Source organism: Nycticebus coucang, chromosome 4 (genome assembly GCF_027406575.1).
Source record: "Nycticebus coucang isolate mNycCou1 chromosome 4, mNycCou1.pri, whole genome shotgun sequence".
In the NCBI taxonomy this organism is placed as follows: Eukaryota; Metazoa; Chordata; class Mammalia; order Primates; family Lorisidae; genus Nycticebus; species Nycticebus coucang.
The window spans coordinates 129,562,790-129,582,416 of record NC_069783.1 but is presented as its reverse complement, the minus strand read 5'-3'; the positions used below and the strand labels follow the sequence as shown (position 1 = coordinate 129,582,416).

Below are 19,627 nucleotides of genomic sequence, written 5' to 3'. Positions count from 1 at the left end.
GCATGACAGTAGTATATCCTTGCCCTGCCACTCCACCTCAGGGCTCCTCAGGCTGAGTGGGAGGGCCCTCGTGATGTGCCAGGATTGACTGACACAGGCTCCTCCAAGCCCAAGGAGGCCCCTGGTGTGACCTGCAGGACACCCTCCTGAGGTCACTTCCCACAGGTGACAGGGCCCTCCTGGTATCCTGAGGTCTTCTCCCTGTCTTATCCTAGAGACCGTGAGTGCAGAAGTCTTGGGGGAACAGTTTTATCACTGCTTGTTGACTCGCAGCCCCACCCAGACTCCTACCACCAAGGCCAGCTAAACGCCCTCAAAAGACAGAAATATCCACTCCCAGAATACCCTGTGCACCCACAGCACCAAAATATCTCACTCCTTTCAGCCCGGACATTCTCAGGTATCAAGGGGGCACACTCTGGCCCTACTTTGGGTGCCCCACTGACTGAGAAACGGGTGTCATATCAGACATTAGAAATACATCAGATTGGGACCGACATCCACACTTGCCACCATCCTGCAAGAGATGACTACAGCGGAATTCTAAGACAGCTCCAGGCTTGGGCTCCAAAGTGAGGCCGAGCAGTTCAGTGGTAGTGTGGGGACTGGGGAAGCAGCAGGACTGAGGGGATGTTGCCCAGGACACTCTGCAAGTGGGATGTGACGCCCCTCAGATTTACATATATTTGCATATATTAAACATGCAAATACCTACTGGACAAACTCATCATCAGGGAAACTGAGGCTAAACGAGGACACACTGGCCCATGTCAGAGCTGGGCCTGACGGTTGTTACGCCGCATGGTATAGAAACCCTAGTCTGCCCTAGGCCTCTGACCTCACAGGCCCCAGGCCCACTCTGCAGCTGTACTAGCATCTGAGATCAGCACCTACCCAGGACAGGCAGGAGTGAAACCCAAGCTGTGGTGGTCCAGTGGGGAGGACACATTCCCAGATAGCCAGGGATGGATCAGCAGGATCTTGGGCTTCAAACCAACACTGAGTCCCACCTGGCTCCAGAGTGGGACTCCGCCTATCCCTGGGGCTAGGAGATTAAGCTGGGCAAGGCGCCCAGGGCTGTCCTCAGGACCCGCCTTTCTAAGTTGGGGTCCTATCCCAGAAGAATGCTTGACCCCTGATGTATACAGTACCGGGTCCAGGGACGAGCTAGGATAGAGGCAGCCCTCAGGCTCTAAGTGACACAGGAAAGAAGAGGCTACAGAATGCACCTTCCTGCACCCCAGGAGCAGGCCCTCAGAGAGTGAGTTTCCCCCTTATAGATTGGGACCGACATCCAATGACGCGTGAGAGTACAATGTCTCTCCTGACTCAGGAGAGAGGTTTCACCCAGGTCTTCACAATGCTAGTGGGGGGGTCTTAGGCACTGCAGGGAAGACAATCTGCAGAGGTCCTCTGAGCCTCACCTTGCCTCTGTCTTGGGATGTGGGTGGTAGAATGCCTGCTAGGGCCCTAGCCAGGAAGAGAGAACCCTGTTCCCTGGGAAAGAAAAATAGACTGAGGCCCCGAGTGGGGACAATGGCAGGCTGCCAGCTAAGGCGGGCTGGGCTCTTCTCCAAGGGCCCTGGGGATCTAGGACTGCTCCAAGCAAGAGACAGTACAGGGCTGCCCATCTATATGTGGCCTCTGTGGGGCCCTGGGGGGCTAGTCAGGGCTCCTAGTCAGGCCGAGCAGTTCAGTGGTAGGGTGGGGACTGGGGAAGCAGCAGGACTGAGGGGATGTTGCCCAGGACACTCTGTAAGCGGGATGTGAACCCCCTCAGATTTACATATATTTGCATATATTAAACATGCAGAGAAGAGCCCCCTACTCCCTCACTACGCAGTGGGGGGTAAGGAGGAGGGGAAAGGATAGCTGGAGCCTGGGCTCCCATTCTGCAGCCCAGCGTACCTCTCCCACTCTAGCTGTGGGGAGGGTCTGACCATGCAGACCCAGGTGGTCCAGGAGAGCCCGGGTTCCCCAGCGAGGTCAGTACCCCCGCGATACTCCCACCAGCCCAGCCGCAGGATCCCGAGGCCCCAAGAGTCTCCACTGGCAAATGACCTCAGGGAGCTAAAAACAAGCAATGACTTCACCCGGACAGGAGTGTGAGTCAGCTGGGGATCATGGGAAAGCCCGGCCCCCATTACGCAGACCTGGGCATACATACATACACACACAGGCACAGGGATCTGGACACAACGTGTGTGTACCTGACCCCTCAGACAGGAACGCTTGCATGTACACACATGTGTGGGCACCCAGTGGGCACTCGGGCCCAAGTATGTGGACCTGCATGCTCTGACAGCACCCCAAGTGCATGGCGCCCACTGTTCCCTAAGGACACTCATCAGTACACATATTCTCAGGTCCCCACCACTTGTCCAGACCCTATCCAGGCCAGGCCTCACGTGCTCTCAGCACACACAGACAGGGGCCACCAACTCCCTCCATCACCTACCCATGCGTCCACTCTGGGGGTCTCAGAGCCGATGGTAAATAGGGAAACTGAGGGTAGAGTAGTGACAGCCCCAAGGCCACCATGTGGCTGGGGCTGTGGGAGGTGGGTTGATAACCAGCACACAATTGGCTTTAACAGAGGGGCTGGTCTAGGTACCTGGCTTCCTGCCTGACCCCAGCACCCTATTCCAGGGTACCAGGACTCATGACTCCAGGCTGGCCCACTCTCAGAGGCCCCTGGCCTGGCAACTCCACACAGCCTCTGTCTCAGACCCAACTCTGAGATGTGTCCCTCTGTACCCCAGACACCGGCACTATCTTAAGACACTCTACTTCCAGCTCAAACCAACATGCCATGACCGGCCAACAGTCTCTTGCCACCTGCCCCCAGTCTGACCAGGGACTCTTGCCCCTCATGCAGGGACCATGCTCAGCCTCCCATGACCCAAATCTCCCATCCCAGATCCCTCTATGGCTCTTAAAGAAGCACTGCTCCGGGCGGCGCCTGTGGCTCAAGGAGTAGGGCGCGGGTCCCATATGCCAGAGGTGGCAGGTTCAAACCCAGCCCCGGCCAAAATAAAAAAAAAAAAAGAAGCACTGCTCCCCAGATCTGGGGCTTCCCACAAACTCCCTTGGGCTTGTGGGGGGGGCTGGAGTAGCCAGGGAGTTGGATCCATCCACCTGCCACTGCCCTCAAGAGGGTCGCCAGAGGCACAGGGCTGAGCAGGACTCTGTACCCCATCATGCACCTGGGGTTCAACTTCTCATGGTTAGATGGGAAGGCGAGGGGTGCTGGGACCCTGGGACATTCTGGGTAACACTAGGGAATGTCCAGATGCAAAGCATGTGAGGAGCAGACGAGTGAGACGAGGACCAATGCACTGGGGGGGGGCTGCCACCTGGACAAAGGCCCACACAACCTCCAGGTGGGTGCAGGGATGGTGGAGGCAAAGGCAGAAAAAACAAGCCAAGTCCTGGTTTGGGAGTGAAGGGCTGTCAGGGTCTGGAGACGCCCATCTACCACACCACCCAGACTTCACAGACAAGCACCCACAGTGCGCGTCTTAAAGAACAGACTGCAGAGGTGCCTGCCCCATCCCGTCCAAGGCCCTGCTGGCACACACATGGCACAGGCTAAAGTGAGACTATACAGCTGGACCCCACACTCAAGGCCAGACTCCCAGAGAGCACAAGTTATGGCCACTGGATGAATGGACGGGTGAGACGGTAACAGTTCCACGGGGGAGAAGTCAGGCTGGGATCCCTCGCCAGGTAGCAAGCCTTGGCCACCACAAAACGCCCTCTCCTTTGGGCCTAGCTCTCAAGACCAGGAACTCACCTCTCTGAGCAGCAATGCAGCTGCTGGGGCATGGCTGACACAGGGTGGCCAAAAGGCCACAGCAGGAAACGAGGTGGGATCAGAGCAGAGAGCAAGACCGTCACTCACCCCAGCTTTCCCAGGCCACACTGTGATGATGAATCCCCTCAACTGGCCCTTCCATCTTTAAGTCAGTGGCCAGACCCCTGGGGTCACACCAGGACTACATGGGACAGGCACAAACCTGCCTGCCCAGGTAGGCAGGTGTGTGGAAGACCTGCTTCCCACCACAGGGACTCTTGGGTGGTCTCCCCTTGGCTCCACCTCAGTTTCCCTGCCTGTTACTGAATCTGGCTTCTTCTGAGCAGAGTGCAGGCTGCCCCCTACCTTTCCCACCACCTCAGTTTGGGAGGCAGAGGGCCCAGTCTTCCCTCGAGACCCCCTCCTGCATCCACACGTGGGCGGGGCCAGTCTCTACCCCTCCCTTCACGTGCGCCACGGTGCAGAGAGAGCTTCCAGGGAAGCTCCGGAAGGTCCCCAGAGTCGGAGTCCACGCAGGGGGTGTGGAGGAACCCTCCCCGTCCCAAGAGCAGGAGGCCTAGCGCATCCCTCTCCAGACTAACCTCACTCCTGCAGAACGGAGCTGCTACGGAAGGCCCTGTCCCCTATCCTGGTCCCCCAGGCACCTGTCCTGGGGCTCACCGGAATACACCCCCCTCCGCCCCGGGTCCCCACCGCCCGCTCCACCCGCAGGGTGGCACTGTCAGGGGGACCTACGCCCAACCCCCGGTACGGCTCTAGAGACCCCGAGGCCCCGCCCCGTGCGCCTGTGCACCCCGTGTGCTTTGCACTCCAGGGACAGCTCCTCATCCTGCCACCCCTCCCGGCCAGCCCGCCACAGCCCGGCCAGAGCGCAGACAATAGCCGCCTCCGGCCCGCGGCTCCGCGGAACAAAAGCAGGTCCTCCGGGGCAGGCCACCGTCCTGCCCTCTGCGGCCTGGCCCAGACCACTATGCCCGCCCCCCCGACCCCCAGGCAAGTTCCCTCCAACCTGTCTGAGTTCAGCCGGCATTGGGCCAAGGCTTGGGGGCGCGGGCTGGCGGCAGTGGCCGGACCGGGCTCGGCTCCGGCGCCTCGGCCGCTCGGGCTCAGGCTCGGCGGACTCGCTCCCCGCGGGGGCGGACCTGGCGCGGGTCGCGGCCAGCAGCCAATCGGGCGGGGCCGCGCCCAGGCGGGCGGCGGCGCGAGGCCCCGCCCCCCACGGCGTGGGGCGGGGTTCTGCGGCCGGGTCGGAGCCAGCGGAGCCCCCGGAGCCCCCGAGCCCCCGGCCCGGGTGTGCGCACCTAGTCCCTCTCTGCAGCGGGGGGTGACATTTCCCCGCCGAGTGACCTCAGCCAAGTGCTTCTTCCCAGGCCTCAATTTGCGCCCAGTGAGGACACACGCCCCTCCGCCTGTAGAGTTGGGGAAACTGAGTTCCAACCGGGCCGGGGCCAGTGCCGCAATGGACACAGTGGCACACTCGGAGGGTGCCATCCTGGCCGCAACTTAGTTTCACCTGCTGTGAAAAGAAGCCCAACAAGACAGGAGTCGTGGCCATGTCAGCACTGCAATGTCCCTCAGGTCCCAGATCCCACCTTGGCTCTCCGCCCAGCCCCACCCAGAGCGGGGCTCCCAAGAACTGTCCCCATGCAGCTGAATGCAGACCTGGCGAACACTGGGAACCCGCTTTGTGTCCTGGGCTCTCCCCATGGAAGCCCAGAAACCCAGGGTGCCTCCTCCCCTTCCCCCCCAGCCTGGCATCAATGTGAGGCCACACCCTGGAGCGTTTAGTTCTGCTGGGGTGACAAAGGGATGGGAGAGTAAGGCTGGGACCACCTTTTGGGTCATACCCCACAAAGGCAAGCCAATGGCTCCAGTATCATGGACCAGGAAACAGGTTCTTGGGACTGAGAGCTGGGGCCAGCCCAGGGGGGCTCAGGGGGTACAGCAAGAGAAGGGTCTCCCGCCCAGGCCTTCTACCACTTCTCCCCAGACTCCACTCAGACTGAGCCTCTCCTGGGGCCACCTCCCACCTCCCACAATGTGCCACATACACAAGCCAGCATGCTCCAGACTCTGGGTACCCCCTGTGTATCCCTCTGAGCCTCAGTTTCCCCACCAGCACAGGGGCAAGTTGCCCTGACCATTGGCCTCCCGGATTTTCCATCCTGGGCAGCCCTGTGTGGAGCCGCCCAGGGCAGTGAGGGAGTGTGGAGTGTGGCCCGGATCTTATGTTTAAGCTGGTTCTGTCTTTTCAGTTTCACCAGCTGCCACATACCCACTGTAGCTGAGCTGGCAGCCCTCAAGGGTGGGGGTCGGCCTTGCCCCAGTGGGTTGTCTGGAGGAGGGGACCCTTCCTGTTGGAGGCTGGAGGCCAGGTGGCCCAGATGGTGGAGCACCCTAGTGGGTACAGCAGCAGTAGCCCTGCCCTAGCTCCCTGGCCACTTGCCTTGCCCCATGCCCACAAGCTTCTCCAGCCCCCTGCTCTGACCTTGTGGCTCAGCAGATAGGACCCTAGGGGCTGCACCCTGAGGTCTATCTGGGAAGCAGGTTTGGCATTGGGGCAGCTGAGCCTAGCCAGCCCAGTTGACTCCCTCCATCCAGCAGGGAGGGGGAGTGGAGGAGGGCCACTGGCCTGAGGCCTTGCAGTCCTCCTCCCAGAGGTCAAGGCACTCCAGGCTGTGGGAAAATCTTTCCACCAGGGCATCAACCCTCTGGAATATTGCTGGCGCTCCCATACTGCTAATTCGTGGGCTGGAGAACAGGGCCTGTTCCTGCCTGGGAGGGCTGGACTGAGCACCCCAGTGCCTCAGAGGCAGCCTTGGGTCACTGGTTGCCTCTATTCCATGAGGCCCAGCTGAGATGTTCTGTTTCCCCCTCAATTTGAGGGTGCAAACCTTACACTTGGCAATGTCTAGAGTCTCGTAGCTCTTGGGGTGGCCCTAGCACTCAGGCTCATTTGAGGCAGCTTAGCACCAGGGGCTTAGGAAGAGGGCTCCCTAGTGAGCCTGGAGTCTTCTGCAGACATTAATTTGGCTCTGACCATGTGCCTGTATTAGGCTGTGCATTCTACAAGGATCTAGTGAGTGAACATAGCAATCATTAAGCCCCCTTGGGATTCCATTTTCCTTTCCTCCCCAGAAGCCCCAGCAGGTCTTGTAATAAACCAATGCATGCTGGCTTGTGGTCCACCAGACCTCTTGATTATTTTCCCACCTTGCCATTTTCAACCTCCCAATTTACAAGGCTGTTACCTGCAGGACCAGCTGTTGCCAGGCCATCGGCAGGGGCTGCCCGCTGCCCACACCACCACTGCCCATGCCAGGCTGCTGGGCACGCTCCAGCTGCAGGGCAACATGGCGCCGCTCTTGCTCGAGTGCCCGTGTCAGCCGCTCGAACCGGGCTTCCTGCTCCTTCACTGAGGCCAGGATGCTGGCGGCCGAGTGCACGTTGCAGTCCTCCATGACCAGGGTGCCTGCCAGCTGCAGGCAAAGCAGAGCAAGCTCAAAGTAGGGCGGGGCAGCAGCTTGGCAAGCCCATTACAGGCCCCCTGCCTGCCCCTCTCACAGATCCTACAACTTACTCCCAAACCAGAGCATCCAGCTCTCGGGAGGAAAGCCACATTGATTAAATTCTAAATTAAAAGCCATTAATCCGAGGCTGGCCGGAAGCCTCCAGTTCACTCCCTGTGGGGCACAGGGCTCTGACCTGGCTCCTCTGCCTCCTGCCAGGCCCAGCAGAACCACTGCCCTGAGCATCTCAGAGCCTGCCGGGAAGGGCAGGAAGGAAGAGCTGATACGATAAGTGCTTACTACCACCCAAGCCCTCTGCCACCCACAGTGCATGCCAGCACCTTCTCACACAGGTGGATGCCAGGGCCCAGAGAGGGTAGGGGACCAGGCCAGTGTGGGCAGCAAGTAGGAGATGTAAGAAGCAGCTCCGTTGCTGCCAGGTGCCAGGGACATCCAGGCAGGTGTGAGCTGACCACAGCCCCCAGCAGCACTCGCCTGTGGACCAGCAGTCCCGCCTCCACTCCCAGCCACAGTGAACAGGAGCAAGGGTAGCGCCTGTTCCACATGGTGGAGAGAAACCTGAGGACAGAGCTGGTTGAGGTTCTGGATGGGGCTGCACAAACTTAGAGCCCCTAAACCTGGAAGTGACCAGTATGTGAGACGCCTAACCCAGAAGAAGAGGGCAGGGCCCGAGTGACTGAGGCCCAGCATTGGAACAAGGTCTGACCTGCCTGCGCCCTGGCCCAGTGCTATCCCTCTGCTCAGGGAGCAGGAAGGGTGGTGGGGGTTTGGCAGCGGCAGTGACGAGCCAGAGCTTTTCCTCCTGCTTGCTCCCTGACTGTGCAGTACTTTTATTTCCCATGGGCAAAAAGAAGCAGGACAACTATACAGAGTTCAGACCAGGCTCTCAGCAGTGGGCGGGCTGCAGGCCAGGTGGCCACACTTTCTGGAGCTGCGTGAATGTGGCCTGGTGCCCGGTCAGCCCACTGAGGCCAACTCCACTGGATCCCTTGCCCCTGTACCAACGTTAACAGGCCAGCAGTGCTGTCCACTGGCCCAGATGGAGGCAGCTGTAAGGGCAGAGCCCTGGAGAAGAAAACTCAGTGCTGGAGGGGCCAGGACGCAGTCTTGGGGCGTGGGTACACTTCAAAGATGAAGGGATACCATGGAGTGTTGGCCCCAAAGCTGCTTTCCACTTTCCCTGCACCTGTCACACAAATTAAACTGCCAACATGACCTTGCAGGAAAGCTAAAGGAGCAGAGAAGCTGTTAAGTCAGCCACAGCAGGAAGAACAAACCAACCTCCCACAGGCAGGGGAGGAGTCCAGACGGGGTCCTCCGGCCACTGTGGTATAAAGGGCCCAACAGCAGGCCCAAGGGCACATGCACCACCATGGTCACATAGCCCTCTGTAGACACCTGTTGTTGCCCACCCATGGGCCCCAGGAAACATTAGGTCTTGTGCACGTAGGTTTGGGCCTGAGGTGGGCAAGGTGGGGCCTTCCTTCCTGGGAGGGCCAGGTGAATGGCAGGAGCCAGCTCACCTGAGCCTCAGCACCAAGAGCCAGAAGGCAAGGGGATGCTGCCCTGGGTGGCAATGATCAGGGCAGTTGCTGGCCACGTGGACATGAGGTGGCTTCCTTCCTTCCTTATGCAGACATGGGTTCAGGTCTGACCTCCAGCTGCACCCATGCTATGCTCCTATCCCGTATCCAGCAGGACTAGGCCTGGGCTGCAGACCCTGGAGATTGCTTCCCTGCCTTGAGTACCCCCAGGATGCTCCAGCTGTGGGATCAAGGGAGCACCACCCTGAAGGAAAGCCACTGTTTCTGTCTGGGGGTCCCAAATTCTGAGGCCAGGCCCCACCCCACACTGACCCTTCCACTGCCCAATTCAGCTCAGTTGGGACGAAATAGCTGTGGTTACTAAGTGACATCCCTGAGCCCTGCAGGCATCTCAGCACCTCAGTGGCCTGGAAAGCTACCCAAAATGATATCTAGGAAGAGCAGGGAAGGTCCAGACCCCCTCCCCAGGCACAGTGGTCTCCAGCCCCCACAGAGGAGCACAGTGTTGACATAGGTGACACAGGCCTGAACTGCAGAGAACAGCTTTTTGGATGCTAACTCAATATTAACACAAATATGTGGTGTTAAAATTTGCGTGAATTTTTAAGACCTACCACCAGACTTCAAAGACATTTTTCCCAGCTGCCTACCCTGGGGGTGGAGGGCACAGAACATGCTTCTGTGAGGGCCCAAAGAGCCTCAGCACACACAGGAAAGTGCCATGCTGTGAGACCTAGGCAGACTCTAGCTCTCCACTTACCTGGAAGGGCCTAGCACTATCTGCCAGGTGGACCCTTCATGACCCCCACCTGGGATGGGCACCTAGCATCACACTGATCCAGCGGAGGCTGTTTCTTACAAAATATGCCTGCGCAGGCAGTTGATTTAGCCATAAGGTACTGGATACCTCAAGAGTGACCAGACCCAAGGACCATGGGATATCCCACACTGAAGGTCAGAAAGTACCAGGAACCTGGAGGCCGGTTGGGAAGGTCAAGGCTTTGCTTAAACCCCCACAAAATAAAATGCAAAACAAAAACAATAGCCCAGACCCAGCAACAATGGAAACTGGCCACACATCCACAGTCAGGGACAGCGTCACCCTAGGGCTGCTCCCCAGGCTTTTACACCCCTGCCGGGAATGGGGAGCCAAGGGACAGAAGCAAGAGGGAAAAGTAAGCTGCCCCAGGCACAGGGGCTTCTAGAGGCAGAGCAAACAAGTGCAGATGGTGGGGTGTGGACAGACAGCGAGTGATGGATGGATAATGATAGATGAACAGATGGGTGGATGGATGGAAGGGCAGGTGGGTGGATGGATGGTAGGTGCATGGACAGACAGGTGAGTGGGTAGATGGATGAACAGATGTGTGAATGGATGGAAGGGTAGGGATATGGATAGTGGACGGATGGACAGATGGATGCATGGGAGGGTAGGTGGGTGGACAGTGGACAGACGGACACAGAGATGGTGGATAGATGGAAGGGTAATTGAGGGATGGTGGTCTACGGTGAACAGAGAAGGACAGGAGAGAGGGAGGAATAGGAGAATGGAGGCTGGATGGGAAGGGGTATAGACGAGTGAGCATGGGTGTGGACAGAGGGTGAGTAGGCAGTTATGAGAGGATGAAGGGTGATTGGAGGATCAGGATGGATGGGTAAGCAGGAGGCTGAGGCTCCGACACTGGAGCTGGGTAGATGTAGGAGTGGACAAGGGAGAAGAGAGTATGGTGCAGGGCTGGGTGGGCACTGGGGGGAGGAAGCCCCCAGCTCCTAGCCCTTGGTCCTGACGGTGGTCAACACTTGCTCTGTCGAGTAAGCAAAGGCACTGTCAGAAGAACCTTCGGAGAGAAGCTAAATGCTTCCCCTGAAATCAAAACTGACAGTGGATGTCATCTTGCTGACCCAGACATTCCTCCTCAGAAGGAGTCCAGCCAGAGCCCTGCTCCGGAAAATCAAATTATGGGGCCCGAGTCCAATCTGGGTTGAGGAATTAGAGGAATTTCCTAAGGGTCAGGCCTGCAGGGGGAAGGGCCTGGCTCTCATCCTGACCGCTCACCCACCACCCAGCAAAGCATGGCTGCCCTTACCCCAAGGGCGAGGGGGACGAGTGCCCATGGAGCCCCCTCCTGCTGCCCACCCCACACTCCACCTGCCCAGATGAAGGGATATGAACCCAGGCCCTGTGGTGCCCGCAGTCCCCTCTTGGGCTGGAGGGACAGTGTGGGAGCTGCCAGCATACAGAGACTTGCTCCCCCACCCCACCTCAGCAGGCCAGGCCTTTACCCCAGCTCCCCTCCTGTGGTCAGATGGTGCCCAAAACCTGTGGAATAGCTTCTGGCCAAGCCCACAAGGCTGGACACTGTGCCTAGGCTGAGGACAGGGCTGGTGCAGGGGGCCCGTGGCTCATACAGGATGGCATCCATGTCCATCTGTGCCAGGACCACAGTGGCTCGCTGTCAGTGCCCAGCCTGTGGTGTCTGGGCTGGGGACAGCTGTTCTCAGCCTTCAAACAGCAGAAGGAACCACCACGGAAAAAGGCATCAGCATGACTCTGAGAATGATACGTTTCCCCACATCCACCACATAGGGTGGTCATGTTTTTTAACAAGTGGCATCGTTTAGAGCAAAACACACGGGGAGCATGTGGACAGAACTACAGGCACCAGCATCACTTCTGCACGACATCTTCGGCTCAGTGGAGGCTGGCATGCTCACAGAACCCATCATGCTAGTCTCTTTACTTCTGTGTGTGTGTGTGCAATTCCCCCTAGTAGGAGAAACCACAAAAAAACCCAAAAGACAAGCAACACACTGGGCTCAAATATTATAACACCCAACAATAAAGTGAGATACGCAATCTCTAAGATGATCCTGTAAATCCGAAAGAGAAACCCAGAACCCCACCTGAAAGTGGATGAAAAGACCTTTGAGATCAGCCAGAGAAAGGCAGGAGGCATCAGAACGGAGGTAAGAGATGGAAAAAGCGGACAGCCCCTGCCCCAGAGGCAGGCAAGCATCCCTGCAGGCCAGAAATTAACCCCACTGGGACCAGGGTGGTGACCCAGCAAAGCAGGAAGATTTTCAGGCAGCCAGAGAGCCATAATCAAATTCAGCCTGGAAATTATATTTCCCCAGCAGAAGAGGGTTGCCACGCAATCGAGATGCCATGGGGAAGGACAGAGATGCCCTTCAGTGACCACCTCCTGCCCCCCACGAAGGGGTTCTGGGTTTCCCTTTCAGATTTACAGGATCATCTTAGAGACAATACTTGAGCCCAATGTGTTGCTTGTCTTTGGTTTTCTTTGCGATTTCTCCTACTGGGGGAAATTGCACACACATACACAGAAGTAAAGTCCACATGGTCACACAGGGAACCCAGTTCCCATGTGCAAGAACGCTCTGGGCACCTCCACCCAAGGGGCTCTGGCCCTGCACTAGTGGAGTGCCCAAGACAAGGCAGCACTGGTCAGCTCCCAGGGATATGCTGCTAGGTGGGTGGCCCAGGGGACCCAGGGCTGTGGGGGCTGATGCAGTAGGCCAGAGTCATGTCAAGGCAGCACGCTGCTGGGGGCCAGGGAGCTGGACAGGCCCAGAATCCAGGAGCCTCAGTGGACAAGAAGCTTGGTGACTTTAGGTAGGCAGGTGGGAGCCCCAGCAAGTGTTCCTGTTTCCTGTGAGACCAGAGCAACAGGTGCTCCCCTGATGGATCTGGGCCTGAGATTTCCCACTGGACTGGTCACTGACTGCCTGTTCCCTGCACTAGCTGTGTTTCCCTTTGAAAGCCTCTGTGACGACATGGGGGATGACACGGTCAGGAGTCCCTAGGGCCCCAGGCTGACATTCAACACCTCTCCTGTTTCTGACCCAGACTCCAGTTCCAGCCACAGCCAGAAGTGACACCTGCAGGGTCCAAGGGTGGGGGTGCAGGCAGTGAGGACCTACCTCCTATGAGGCACTCCCAGGTGCTAGGGCGCACCAGGCAGGGAGGGCTTGTGGAGGCTAGTACAGTGTTCTCTGCCCCGTAGGCTTGGCCCACTCACTGTACCCCTAAGGAGGAGTGTGATGCTTGTGGGCAGGGAGGCACCAAGGGGTGGGCACAGGCAGTAGCGACTGGCCTGTTGCCTCCACTGCCCCCTAGACAGGCTATAGCCTACAAGGTACCTGTGAGCTGACCCCTGCCTCGGGGAGAACAGGAGCAGTGGAGACGGGAGTCTACTGGGTCCTAGGCCCGGAGCCAAGCTCCCACCCCTCACTCTGGGTGGGCACAGGGACCAAAGCATCCCTAAGGAGGGGACCAAAGGCAGACAGGCCCAGGACCTAGGAACACTGCCCCTACCGATACCCAGGTGGCCCCACTGCGGCCATCAGGGACAGCTGCCCAGCCAGGCTGAGGGGCCGCAGCTGGGTGGGTGTGGCAATCTGAAGGCTGGCCACTGGCCTGCGTGCAGAATGCCCTAGCCTGGAACGCCCTCTCCCCTCCAGACGGTGGGTGGACCCCCCCTTCCCAGCCCCTCCATCACCATGGCAACACCCAGGCTTCTCCAGAGGGACAGAGTCTCTTTGTGGTAACACAAAGACCCTTTGAGGGGCGGTGGGAGCACAGCCCCTGGGAGCCTGTGGCCAAAGAGTCTCTGAGACAGGGCCCCCAGCCCAGCCCCCTCCTGTTTGCAGAGTCACAGGGGCCGGGGCAGGATAGGCTAGTGGATAGGGGCTGAGACTTAGCACTGTCCACCCCAGCTGCCTATGGAAGGGTCCTTGGGGGTGTGACGTGGAGACTCCAGCTGAGGAGCGGCTCTCTGCGGGCCTGGGGGGCTTCCCAACTTCTCTGGTCATTTTGACAAGGAACTTGGTCTGCTTAGAGAAGTGGAAAATGGCGCTGGCAGTGGGGGACTCTGGCCTGATGGGAGACACCCAGGATACCTGCAGTGATAGTGCCCAGTGGCAACAGGGCAGGGCTGAGAGTGGACAGCTGGACGTGAGGCGGCAGGTCGGCCCCTGCCCCCGCTTGCTGTCCTCTTGTTCTCCTGGCCCCTCCAGCAGGTGATCTGCTGGCCCTGGAGAGAACACACCTGCCAGCTATGCAGTTTGGGCTGCTGTGCTGGGGCCACAAGCCCAGGGCAGGCCTGGACAACAGAGAACCTCACCCTGACTGACTTGTTCCAGGGCTGGGGACATGGGACCCTGAGGATACACACCTGGGCCCGTTGACAGAGCCCTGTGCAGACCCCTCCCAGCATGGCTGCTCTGTCCATACTCCAGCACCATGTCAGGGAGGCAGGGGCCGGGCCACATCTGCGTAGGCCCCCAGCCCTGGATCCCCTCCCTGTCTTGGCCTGAGAGGGTCCCTGCCCACCCTGACTATTGCTGACCATGCACTTGGCAGCGCCCCTGCCTGCCGGGCGCCCTGCCCAGGAGGCCCTCCCGCAGAGACCTCAGTCTGACCCACAGCAGCTTTGCTAACTAAGCCCCCATGGTAGGGGGGGGTCACCGGCCAGTACAACGGCACGAGGCAGCCCTGGCCCTGAGAGTGATCCATCCTTTTGTGGGCAAATCTTTATAGGCACCAGGGAGTGGGGTCAGGACTGCCCCCCCAGCTGTACCCGAGTCAGCAATCACTCTCTCACCCCCCACGAAGACCCCCACCCCACCCCTCACAGGCCTGCTCTCCCAGTCACATTTGGCATTCTCCCATCTGCATTCTTGCTCTCTGCTGATGCCTGCGGGCACAGTGGGGGTGGGGGGGACCCCAGCTGCCACAGCAGAGGCAGGGCGGTCACAGGGAGGCTGCTGCAGTGGATGGGGCCATCTGGTTCAGGATGGATGGGAGGCCGGTGTGATGAGAGAATGATGTGTCCGGCCAACTGCAAGGGTTTGGCCAGGTGGTTGGAGGGAAAGAGCCAGAACCCAAGCACAAGGTTCCAGGTGGGAGTCTGTCAGGCCAGGGAGGCTGTGTAGGAGCATATGTGGTCCCAGGAGAGAGGGCTACAAGCTGAGGAGGGATGGATGGGCCCATGAAGCCGAGATAAATAAGACAGGTGCAAACCCAGCATCTCCAGGGGGGCCTCCCCTGACCTTCTAGAATAGGGAACATCTTCACTTTCTCAGCTACCACCCACCATGCAGTGGAAGGGGCAGAAGCCAGGACACAGCACTGACCAGTGAGCCCCCCAAAGAAGGCAGAGCCGCCACCCTTGCAGTGGACGACCTGTTCACTTGTGAGTCCCAAGACCCTCAGAGGAAAGGCAGGCCTCACCAGGCCCTTCTCCCATCCCAGTGTGTCAGAGGCCGGGCCCAGGGGACATGCCCTTGACACAGCCAGGAATTGGAGCCCACCCTGTCCCCACACCCAGGTGCCCTCCAGTCTGCCCTCACCCCAAGGTTCCGTGTGGACTCTGGCCAACTCTGGCTGCACCCAGGACCCTTCCCTCCCACAACCTGAGCTAGACTTGGCTTTGCTGCCCCCTACCTCCCCTGCTTGGGAGCCAGCTCAGCTTGGAGCGCCCAGGAACACAGGCCTGGCACCACCAACCTCCAGCCCAAAAGCAAAGTACAGCCTTTTATATGCAAATGACACTGTGGGAATGGGCAGGACCCCCCACCCTAGTGAGGACTTCAGGTCCTTCAGAGCCTGATCTGATTCCCATCTATATATATTGGGAAGGCCTAGGGAGCTGAACCTGGCTGTGTACCACACCCCAGCCACTGTGTAGAAGGAAATGCTGTTCCTCCTTGAAACTACTCAAATGCTGGTGCACCCCTCTAATTCATATGCTAAACCTAACCCCCAATGTGACACTATTAAGAGGTGGGGGCTTTTATGAGGTGATTAGTACCCTTATAAGATTAGTGTCCTTTAAAAGAGGCTAATATGGCTCATGCCTGTAATCCCAGCACTGTGGGAGGCTGAGGCAGGAGAATTGCTTGAGCGTTGAGACTTGTCTGAGCGAGAGTCAGACCCTGACTCATTAAAAAAATGAAAATCCCAGCCGTGCACCATGGCAAGTGCCAGTCATCCCAGAGGTTTCAGGAGGCTGAGGCAGCAGGATGGCCACAGCCCGAGTCTGAGGCTGCAGTGAGCTAGGACGCCATGGCACTCTGCTCAGGGAACAGGGTGGGACTCTACAACAACAATAGAAAAAATAAAAAATAAATAAAAGAGACTAATACAGAAAAAAAAAGAACAAGGATACACACTGATAATCAGTACAAGCAAAAATAAATGGAAGAGATCTCAGGGAGCTGGTTTAACCCCTCTGCCACGTGAGGACCCATGGAAGCACCATCTTTGAGGAGGTGACCTTCACCAGACTCTGAATCTGTGGTGCCTTGACCTTGGACTTCCAGCCTTGAGCACTGTGAGTTCTGCTGTTTACACAGCAGCTTGGATGGACTAAGACATACAGGCATGCACAGCACACCCTCCCACAGGACACACAGATATTCCCTGGAACACAGGCACACACACAAGACAGTCCCCCCAATCTGCTGTTGATCCCACCTGGAAAATGGGTGGGGGGGTGGCCTGGAAGTCCTGACAGGCTCTTTGGGAAGGAGGTAGGACTAGGGTTCAGCCAGCACAGGTCCCAAGAGGGTTAGCATCCTGAGCTCCCTGTTACTGTCCTTAACACTTGGCAAGGCTGAAACCCGCGGCAGGTGCAAGGAAGCTCTGCCTGTGATCCCTACCTGAGGTCCTCTGAGACAGGTGGGAGGGCTGGACCTGTGGACCAGGAGCTTGCTCAGACCCACCTGCAGGGAGGAACATGTCATACCACATCCCAACAGCCTGGGAAGACCCTCCTTTCATTGTGGGAGGACTCAGGAAGCTGCCTCCCACTGAAATCTTGTTTAGTGCATTTACTGGCACAGATAGTTAACAGCTGATATGTGCCCTCAAAGGTCAAAGCAGTATCCGACTGGACTGGGAACAGGCCATAAAGAAACGGAGCCACCAAGAATAATCAGGATCCCGTGGAGATTGAAACAAACCAGGCAAAAGCAGTAAACAGCAGACAGGACACTGCGGAAAACGTCACACAGGGAGTGAGGTAAGCGACAACACGTTCCAAGATGGTCCTTCCAAACCCAGCAGAAAATGAGAGATGAGAAAGGGAGATAGGGGCCCTGACAGAGCCCAGGGGCCAAACTACACCTAACAGGGATTCCCAGAAGAGGAGCGACAGACAGAGCTCTTCTAACCAGAGGAAAAAAGGTCTGGTTGGAAACTACCCTCCAGGGGAAAGCCTCTAGCAGGGCTGCCAGTGTTGGGGCTGGCACGTGAGTTAAGGCATGAGCTTTCTGTCCAGAAAAGAACCTCGGGAAATCGTGGAGCTGTCCACCTTTGGGATTTTACAATTTAGTCTCATCAAGGCAAGGCTTCCTCTGGCCTCCTGACTGTGCTGTGTCCACTTCATGGTGTAGGAAGGAGGCCTGCCCAGCCTCCTTCAGAATGACCAAAGTCTGGGTCGTTCTCTCTATAGCCCTGCAGAGGCCGGACACTGTCCATCTGTAAATGTCAGTTCCAGGATACTGCTGCCCACTGCCTGGCTGCCATTTCTCTTAGCTCAGATGCTCTTCTATGATAAGGAAGAGCTGACAGCTTTGTAAAAACAAACGCCTCTTCTCCTTCCTTGGGAGCTTTAAAAAATGTTAACCTCACCCTGAAGTTCCTTAAGGAAATATCATGGCGAAGTATCTAGATTTTCAGAGTCATCATGCTGCTGTTTGCACGGCCAGTGGCTTTCCCTTGGAGCAGTGAAATCATCTTGCCTGGAGCCCTGGACTACCCAGAGAGGCAGTTTTGCTTTGAGAACCCAAAAAAGAGAAAGAGAGCTTCCTTCAGAACGACCAAGGTCTAGGTCATTCTCTACATAGCCCTGCAGGGGCCAGACACTGTCCATTCGTAAATGTCAGCTCCAGGATACTGCTGCTGCCTGGTTGCCTAGAGTCTCACAGGCCTTGCACCCAAGGGACCCTGTGCTTGTGCTGATGGGGTCCAAATCTGGAGGTTGCCATCGCCATGAACTTAGAACAGCCCACAGAATAAGCACAAAGGCAAAACACCCCTCAAGGGAATGGCTGCTGCTCTGTGGAAATGATTTTTCCAGCAAGGGCCTGCGACTCTGAATGCATTACGACAGCCCTGGTTGTTCACAGCAGTCCTCTGTCAACTGCCCATGGGAGCCTTTTATTGTCTCAGGAAATCCATGGATCTACACACTGATGACCCCAATAGATTGGGTGGGAATCCAAGAAACACACGAAAAAGTCCAACTAAGCCAAACAACCACCAAACAACAAAACAAAACAAAAACCCCATTTGTTTGGGTATTCCTTTTCCTTGTATAACATTTAAATATAAAAAGATTATAACAGAATACTGTAAATAATTATGGCCCAACACAGTAAATAACCTAGATGAAATTATTTGTTCCTACAAACACACAACCTACCAAGACTGAATCATGAAGAAACAGAAAAATAGAACAGACCTGTAACTAGTAAGGAGATTGTATCCACCCTAATCAAAAACCCTTCCCAGCAGAGAAAAGCCCAGGACCAGACAGCTTAATTGGTTAATTTTACTCGTTAATTCTACCAAACATTCAAAGAAGAATCAGCACCAATGTCCTTGAGCTTTTCCCAAAAAATAGAAAAGAGGGAACACTTTCAAACTCTTTGTATGAGGGTCAACTTACCCTGGTATCAAAACCAAAGACATGACAAGAAAACTAAAGACCAATAATCCTTATGGATATTGAAGCAAAAATTCTCAACAAAACACTAGCAAATTGAATTGAACAGCACACAAAAAAAGGGATTAGAGGGTGGCGCCTGTGGCTCAAAGGAGTAAAGCACAGGCCTCATATGCCGGAGGTGGCGGGTTCAAACCCAGCCCTGGGCAAAAACTGCAAAAAAAAGGGATTATAAACCCTAACCAAGTGAGATTTACTGCTAGAAGACAAGAATGGTCCAACATATAAAAATCAATCATTGGCTCAGCGCCTGTAGCTCTGTGGCTAGGGTGCCAGCCACATTCACCAGAGCTGGCAGGTTGGAATCCAGCCCAGGCCTGCCAAACAACAATGACAACAACAACAAAAAAATAGCCGGGTGTTGTGGCGGGCACCTGGAGTCCCAGCTACTTGGGAGGCTGAGGCAAGAGAATCGCATAAGCCCAAGAGTTTGAGGTTGCTGTGAGCTGTGATGCCACATCCCTCTAGCGAGGGTGACAGTTTGAGACTTGGTCTCAAAAAAAAAAAAAAATCAACCATTATAATATATCACAATAATAGAATTAAGGACAAGAAAATCACGTCCACTGGTGCAGAAAAAACATTTGAAAACATGTAACATCCTGGGGCGGCACCTGTGGCTCAAAGGAGTAGGCACCGGCCTCATATGCCAGAGGTGGCGGGTTCAAGCCCAGCGCTGGCCAAAAACTGCAAAAAAATTTGAAAAGCAACATCCTTTCATAATAAAAACACCTCAAACCAGGAAGAGAAGGTAACTCTCAACATGATGAAAGCTATATATGAAAAGCCCACAGCTAACAGACTTGATGATCAAAGACTAAAAGCTTTTCCAAGACTGGCAATAAGACAGGGGGCTATCTGCTCTCAGCTCCCTCATTCAACATAGTAGGGAAGTTTTATCTCCAGACCAATTAGGAAAGAAAAAGGAATGTATGGATCAGTGGCTCACACCCATAATCCCAGCACTCCAGGAGGCTGAGATGG

At 56.6% G+C, this 19,627-nt stretch overlaps 1 protein-coding gene across 20 annotated transcripts in view; it reads right to left on the bottom strand.

The window, feature by feature from the left end:
- The window catches only part of ARVCF (ARVCF delta catenin family member), a 50,808-nt gene that overhangs the window by 11,695 nt on the left and 19,486 nt on the right, over positions 1-19,627 (bottom strand). For 16 of the 20 annotated variants that reach the window (XR_008379613.1, XR_008379612.1, XR_008379614.1 and 13 more), the window contains exon 3: positions 7,069-7,296. The exons of 1 other annotated variant lie outside the window; for it this stretch is intronic. Coding sequence is in view for 16 of the 19 variants with exons in the window: in XM_053588766.1 (XP_053444741.1) it covers positions 7,069-7,296 (228 nt within the window). In the remaining 3 variants the exon portion in view is untranslated. Of the gene's footprint in view, positions 1-4,826; positions 4,943-7,068; positions 7,297-19,627 lie in introns of those variants that run through there. 3 more of the 20 variants (XM_053588772.1, XM_053588780.1, XM_053588781.1) reach the window with 1 other exon arrangement.